We start from the raw sequence: 7,730 nt of genomic DNA on the forward strand, positions 1-7,730 counted from the left end.
GGGTTACTGGTTCCAAGGCAGTCATGGCAGACAAGGATGATGTCTCAGAATCAGATGGGGACCATGGGCAGTTTGTTGGGCTGACAGTGAAGGGATACAGGGACACGTACCCTGCTGGCTGGGTGGACCTCCCCGTGGCTCCACACACCTGCGCAGCCCATGCGTGTTTTGGAGCTCCAGGGCAGTTATCCACCCTCGTATGAGGAGAGGAGCTGGCGTGGGGCTCTCACCTTGTGTGGGGCTCTCACCTTGGGGAGGCTCTCACCTGGGCATCCCTCCACCTAGGGAGCCTCTTACTTGGGAGCCCTCCCACCTCAGGGCCTCTTACCTGGGCGCCCTCCCACCTGGCCCCACCCTGGCTCTAAGCCTCAACAGCTTTGTGCCTGTTGGGCGTGTCCTTTGCCGTTAGAGCTCAGGCTCCTGCCGTTTTGATTTTGTCATGAAGATTCATCCTGAAAGTGTGCTAAGGGGCCAGTTGTCCTCCTAGCTCATTTTGTACTGAATCCATTCTAGAGTAAGGCACTATGTCATAAGTATGCACAGATTCTCCTGGATGTTTCTCCCTGATTTCTAGAAGGGATTTGTACTCGGAGAAGGAAGGGATGATTTTCATTGACCAATAGGCTGGTGTTTGTTTGAAAACCAGTGTGAGGAGGTGCATCAGTCCAGTGCCCTGACTGAGCAAGCACCTCCCTGGTTTGTTACTTGGAGTAACAGTGACTCAGGGGTCAGGGCCATTTGGGGAAAGCCAAGGGCCAAGTGGAGGCCTGGGGGTCTGTGGTGTCATTGCTGGGCCCGTGCCTTACGCCATGTGCTGGCCTGGCACACTGTTGGCACTGGGTTGTTGGCTCAGCCAGTGGCTGGAGAAGGTGCTGGGTGCTTAGAGGTCACTGGCCAGGCCTGGTGACCTCTCTCTGGTCCGGCTGGCAGAGGGTCTGGAGTTTACTGATGAGCTTGTCTGGCCGCCCAGAGGCTTCCCTGTGCTGAGGGAAGAGACTCCCCTGAATGCACCAGCTGGGGTGTCTGTCCAGGAGAGAGGGCTCCTCGGCTAGGCTGTGGCTTTCGCATCTTACCCCACATACCACGTGTCTTATTGGTCTCATACTAGTAGGCCCAGTGGTGCGTCATTCCCATTCCCAACCTCAACCCCGAACTGGAGCCCTTTCAGGCCAGGGCTTCTGCCTGTCTTAGCCTTCCCCCACGAGAGCTTTTCAAGAGGGAACAGTAGGGAATCTGGTCCAGCTCCTGAGTCACCCTGTGGAAGGCCTAGGTCCACAGTCCCTCTTGCCATGGCTGGGATTGGAATGCAGGTTTTGACCTGACAGGAGGCTGGGATGGAGTAGCGTGGTGGCCTGGCCCTGTAGGGTGGTGGCAGGGAGCCCAGATAGGTGCTAAGTGTATGCCATACTTACAGCTTCTCAGCCTGACTCAGCTAGAAGTTCAGAGATAAAGTGCAGTTTTAGGTTTGATTTTATACAGATGGGGACATGAGAGTGTCTGTTCTTGTTTGTTTCATTAAATCTGCATACAAACATTCCTGGATTTGTCTTTGGGGTGTGGGTGGATGGAGAGGGATGTCTGCATTTCCTGCTCACCTGCCTGGATGGTGGAAGTGCCTGCTTTGGTCCAGGACCCTCAGGACAAGGCAATGGCCTGCACCCCAATTTGCATCCTTATCCTCTGTGCCCCCAGATCCTGCTTGGCCACCCGCCTCCATATGCCGTGGACGTCACCACCCAGGTCCCCACAGTGCCCGCGCCTGCTGCCGTTCTCTCCCCACCTCTGCCAGAAGTGCTGCCACCTACTGCCCCTGAGCTCCTGCCTCAGCTCCCCAGCTCCCTGGCCCCCACAGTGATGGCGGCTGCTCAGAGCTTGCCTGTCCAGACCACTGCGCTCCTGCCACCTGCTAACCTGCCACTGCCCAGCGGGCCTGGGATCACTGGTCCCTGCCCAGCCGTTCAGCTGACAGTGGAGCTGGCCCCGGAGGTGTGTGGCCCGCCCCTCGGGGCTCAGCCCCCATTCCTTCACCTGGATGCCAGCACCACGGCAGCCCTCCTGTGCCGTGACCTTGGGTCTCAGCCCTAGAAGTCGGGGATGCCCTTGGGAAGGTGGAAGCATGTGCTTAGGGACAGCCATGGGTGCTGTTCTTATCTTCCTCTGCTGTCCCTGGATGTCACACTTTCTTTAGTCACACATCCAGCTGGAGACCGTGATTTTTACACATGGATTCAGAGTGCTTTTCTTTGGAGGCGATGGGAAGACCTGTGACAATTCTTCCTGGGCCATGTGCTCCCTCATGGGGATGATCGAAGTGGGTTAGCGTGTTTGGAAAGGGGGTGGCCCCAGCTTTTAGGAATCTGCTTGGCTCCAAGCATTAACATAAAAACCCTCACTCCTGCCACCCTGCGTGGTTTGCTTGCTGCAGTCAGAAGGAGGCGGGTGGCGGGCTGGGCTGTGGAGGTGGGGAGACAGCAGACTGATGCCGCTGTGTCGCGGGGGAACGGATGTGACCTGTCCTCCTTTCCATGGTTTTATTTCAGGAGCAGGCCTCGCAGGACAAGCAGCCAAGCCTCCCTCAGAGCTGTGAGAGGTAATGGCACACTTTGCCCTCACGTGTCAGGGCTTCTAACAATGTCGCTCATTTCCAAGTCTGACGTGGTGGAGCTTCAGGTAGCTCCTCTGGGGTCTTTGTCAGTGCTTGTTGAAATTTGATAGTCAGATACTCCCAGTTGTGTTCTGGGTCCTCGTGCTGGTCTGCAACGCTGAGGACCTTCTAGAAGGGAGAGGCTACGGACAGAGAGTCTGCAGGTCTGGGGACCGTGGGGAGACCTGGAGGGCAGGGCAGAGTCCAGCCCACATCCTGGGTCTCCCAGCACCTCAGGCACAGAGAATGTTGCATTTGGGGAGGGAACTGATTACAGGAAGTGACCATGTGTCCCACCCTTCTGGTAATGCCAGCACCAAACTTGGTGTTCTGCAAACTCTCCTCAAATCCTACAACAGCTCCATCTGGTTGGTGTGTTCCCCTTGCTGTTGAACAGATGGGGGAACCGAGGCACGGGGGAGGATTGTGTCTTAATCTTGACATTTGCTGTAAGCCGAATAAGAATGATTCACAGGCCAGGAGCTGAGAGGACCTAGGTCCTGGTCAGAAAGGCCATGTGTTCTCTACGACTCCAACACTGCCTAGGACAGATGTTACAGGGGGAGAAGGGGCAGTGGGCTCAGGGGTCTCTCTGCTGGGCATGGCCAGCTTTAGACTCTCTAGGTTTTCCAGGTGAGCACACCCAGACAGTAAAGCGTCTGGCTGTTTGCCAAAAAGCCAAGTTTCTGACGTGAGGCAGGCTTGCAGGCCCTTCCCTTGGGTACTGTAACATTCTTGGTTTTTGCGTAGCTACGGAGGTTCCGACGTCACTTCTGGAAGAGAGATGAGTGACAGCTGTGAAGGTGCATTTGGTGGGGGGAAGCTGGAAGGCAAGGCCGCTCGGAAACATCACCGCAGGTCCACGCGTGCACGCTCCCGCCAGGAGAGGGCCAGCCGGCCCCGGCTGACCATCCTGAATGTGAGTAGCCAGGCAGAATGGGCCAGCAAGACAGGGCTGGCTAGGCACGGTCTCCTCCCTGGTCTCACTGCCTGAGTGTCCTGTAGGTGTGCAACACGGGTGACAAGATGGTGGAGTGCCAGCTGGAGACACACAACCACAAGATGGTGACGTTCAAGTTCGACCTAGATGGGGATGCACCTGACGAGATTGCTACCTGCATGGTGAGGCTAGGTGTCCTGCCTGGTCAGATGAGTCAGTGGCCCTTCCCCTGGGACTGTGAGGCTGTCTCCCTGTGTCCTTTGAGCGCATGCCTGCCAACCCCACTGAGGAGAATATTGGTTGCCAGCCTTACCTGTCCTCCAGCCTCTGCAGGTGGCTGCCTATTGTGGGCAGCACTGGCCCATCACCTGAAGGGCCTGCTTCTCAAGCTGTGGCTTCACTTGCTGAACCGTGCAGCCCTGATGTTGGGAACTGGGCTCCCTGGCTGTGTCTCCCCTCTTGGGCTTAGTCCAGAGTAGAAGTCAAGCAAATCAATCAGTGAAGACCCAGTGTGGACAGTGGCCTGAGGCACATCCCCACCAGCAGGGTTGCATGTGCTGTTGCAGGTAGAGCACGACTTCATCCTGCAGTCTGAGCGGGAGACATTCATTGAGCAGATGAAGGACGTCATGGACAAGGCAGAGGACATGCTCAGTGAGGACACGGATGTGGACCGTGGCTCTGACACTGGGGTGAGCCCGCCGCACCTCAGCACCTGTGGCCTGGGCTCTGGGGAGGTAAGTCCCGGGTAAGAGGTCCCAGGAGGGTCTGGGCCTGCTTATCCCCCAGCTCTAGGCTCTGTGAGTACAACACTGTGATGTCGCCTGCTGGAGGAGCCTGTAGGCCATGCAGTGTTGGGTGAGGTGGCTGGGAGGGTGGGTGCCTTCAGTCCAGTTAGAAATGTCCGAGCTCCTGAGGCCCCTCAGATGATTTGAGGCAGTGCTGTGCTCTGAAGGAAGTTCTTGTTCCACGCAGTCTGCTGAGTTCTGATCCTTTACCTCCTTCAGGAGAGTCGCCAACCCCAAGCGAATGCCCCGGTGTGTCAGCAAAATGGTATGTCTCCTTTCAAGGCTACACCTGCCAATCAGACATGCATTTGGAGGAGGCATATCTGTCATTGTCCCTTCTCTGCCTTCCAGCAGGCATTTGATAAGAGCCCCACAATGAGCATATTGTAAGGGGTTTTGGCCACCACACTGGGGGGTGCTGGAGTGTGTGGTGAGTGTGCCCCCATCTGGGGACAGCTGCCCTGTCTGAGAAGCCATATCTGGCCTGGGTTGGGACTGAGCATTGTGTGGACTCACTGCTGTCTGCCGGTCCCCCAGCCAGCATTACCCCTTCAGTGATGCACCACAGGTGTCCTGGGACATAAGCCTGTGCTGGGGGGACTTGTGAGAGCCTCTGCCAGTGAGGACCCCCTGAGTGGGTTGCACATCCTCCCCACTGGTGTGGGAGGAGTTCCCCAAATCCCCATACGGCAGGTCTGGTGCTGGTGGGGAGGGGTCACGCCAGCCTTGGGAGAAACCTGCTCACTCTCACCAGCTGTTTTTGCCCTGCCTCTTAGTCCTTCACACTGGGAAGAGGTGGTTTATCATCTGTCCAGTGGCTGAGCATCCAGCAGCAGAGGCCCCCGAATCTTCACCCCCACTTCCTCTGAGCTCCCTGCAGCCAGACACCAGCCAAGGTATGAGCAGCCAGAACCCTTCAAACCTTCCTCCTTGATAATTAGGTGTGCCTCCTGTGTATTGCTCCACATCACCTCATTGTCTCCAGCCTGGCTGTACCTGTGCTCATGTTTTGCCAGCATGTGCTGTGTGCCCAGCAAAGTGTAAGGGCCTCACCCTGCACTGTTGCCCCAAAATGCAGAGCAGTCTGTGGGGCTGTGTCCTTGTCTGTATCCCTGTCCTAGTTTTCCACCAAATGAGCCAAGTCAAGGTGGCACTTAGGCTTGGGCCTGCCAGTTACCTTCACAGTGCAGGTGAGGCACATGAGCTGCACAGGTGTGTGCTGAAAGGGCTCTGCCCTTGTCCTTTCTTACCAGTATTGTTGTGGGGAAAAGTCTCAAGGAAAATCAGAAAACATTTTGATATGAACAAGAATGAAAATACAACATATTAAAATATGTGGGATGCAGCTAAAACAGTAATTAAAGGGAAATTTATAGCACTAAATGGTTAGAGGAAGAAAGAGATCTCAAATCAGTATCCCAAGCTTTCATTTTGAGAAATTAGGAGAACTAGAACAAAATCCAAAGCAAGCAGAAGGAAGGAAATAAAGATAAGAGCAGAAATCAATGAAATTTGAGACAAAAACAGTAATAAAAACAATGAAACCAAAAACTGATTCTTTGAAAAGAATTAATAAAATGATTAACTTCTTGTAAGACTGACAAAGAAAAAGACACAAAATACCAATATCAGGAATAAAAAAGGAGACCACTACAGATCCTGCATAAAAGGATACTAGTCATGGAATACTATGAACAAACCTGCACACATAAATTTGACAACTTAGATGAAACAGACTAATTCTGAAAGCCGCAAACTACTAAAACTCATCCAAGGTGGAATAGATAACCTGAATACTCCTATTAACAAGATTGAATTTGCATCAAAAAATCTCCCAAAGGAATTTTCTAGGCCCAGATAGTTTTCACTGGTGAATTCTATCAAACATTTAATAAAGGAAATGACACCAATTCTATACAGTCTCATCCAGAAAATGGAAGAGGAAGGAACACTTCTCAAATAATATTATGAAGCCAGCGTCACCCTTATATCAAAACCACACAAAGTCAGTACAAAAAAAGAGTGACAGATGCTAATCTTTCAAGGATATAGAGGGGAAAAAAAAACTCAATAAAATATAAGAAAGTCAAATATAGAAACTTATAAAAAATGCAGTATGCCACAACAAAGTGGAGTATATCCTGGGAAGGCAATATTCAAAAATCAATTAATTCACCATATAATGTCAATGGGAATTTCCTTTCCCTACAAAGGGAAAGATACATGATCATATCACTTGATACAGAAAAAGTATTTGACAAAATACAGCATCCATTTATGATAAAAATGCTCAGCAAACTAGCGATAAAAGGGAACATCCTCAACCTGATAAAGGGCATCTATAGAAAACTGACAGCTAGCATCATATTTAGTGGTGAAAAGCTAAATGTGTTTTCCCTGAGATTGGGATCAAGGCATAGATGTCCACTCTCTCTATTGCTATTCAACATCACACTAGATATCTTAGATTCCAGATGGGCAAGAAACAGAAATAAAAGGCATGTGGATTGAAAAGGAAGAAATAAAACTGTCTCTTCAGCTAATATGATTTTATGTGGAAAAAATCACAAGCATTTTAAAAAAAAATATTACAGTATCCATTTGTTTATTTTTTAAACATCCTTATTGGAGTATAATTTCTTTACAATGGTGTGTTAGTTTCTGCTTTACAACAAAGTGAATCAGTTATACATATACATATGTTCCCATATCTCTCCCCTCTTGCATCTCCCTCCCTCCCACCCTCCCTATCCCACCCCTCTAGGTGGTCATAAACCACCTAGCTGATCTCCCTGTGCCATGAGGCTGCTTCCCACTAGCTATCCACCCTACATTTGGTAGTGTATATATGTCCATGCCACTCTCTCACTTCATCACAGCTTACCCTTCCCCCTCTCCATTTCCTCAAGTCCATACTCTAGTAGGTCTCTGTTTAACTCCCGTCCCCCTAGGCTGTTCAATACATTTTTTTCTTAGATTCCATATATATGTGTTAGCGTATGGTATTTGTTTTTCTCCTTCTGACTTACTTCACTCTGTATGACAGACTCCATGTCCATCCACCTCACTACAAATAACTCAATTTTGTTTCTTTTTATGGCTGAGTAATATTCCACTGTATATATGAGCCACATCTTCTTTATCCATTCATCTGTTGATAGACACTTAGGTGGCTTCCATGTCCTGGCTATTGTAAATAGAGCTGCAATGAACATTTTGGTACATGACTCTTTTTGAATTATGGTTTTCTCAGGATATATGCCCAGTAGTGGGATTGCTGGGTCATATGGTAGTTCTATTTGTAGTTTTTTAAGGAACCTCCATACTGTTCTCCATAGTAGCTATATCAATTTACATT

The 7,730-nt window shown here is 50.8% G+C and overlaps 1 protein-coding gene across 3 annotated transcripts in view; it reads left to right on the plus strand.

The window, feature by feature from the left end:
* Positions 1–1,762: 1,762 nt before the first annotated feature.
* The window catches only part of WNK2 (WNK lysine deficient protein kinase 2), an 84,343-nt gene continuing 78,375 nt past the window's right edge, over positions 1,763–7,730 (plus strand). For all 3 annotated transcript variants that reach the window (XM_028494150.2, XM_028494152.2, XM_028494151.2), the window contains exons 1-7: positions 1,763–1,986; positions 2,541–2,590; positions 3,395–3,563; positions 3,650–3,766; positions 4,151–4,321; positions 4,592–4,637; positions 5,149–5,268. In XM_028494150.2, the coding sequence (XP_028349951.1) occupies positions 1,855–1,986; positions 2,541–2,590; positions 3,395–3,563; positions 3,650–3,766; positions 4,151–4,321; positions 4,592–4,637; positions 5,149–5,268 (805 nt within the window). In that variant the 5' untranslated portion in view covers positions 1,763–1,854. The remainder of the gene's footprint in view (positions 1,987–2,540; positions 2,591–3,394; positions 3,564–3,649; positions 3,767–4,150; positions 4,322–4,591; positions 4,638–5,148; positions 5,269–7,730) is intronic.

Source organism: Physeter macrocephalus, chromosome 9, assembly GCF_002837175.3.
Source record: "Physeter macrocephalus isolate SW-GA chromosome 9, ASM283717v5, whole genome shotgun sequence".
Classification (NCBI taxonomy): domain Eukaryota; kingdom Metazoa; phylum Chordata; class Mammalia; order Artiodactyla; family Physeteridae; genus Physeter; species Physeter macrocephalus.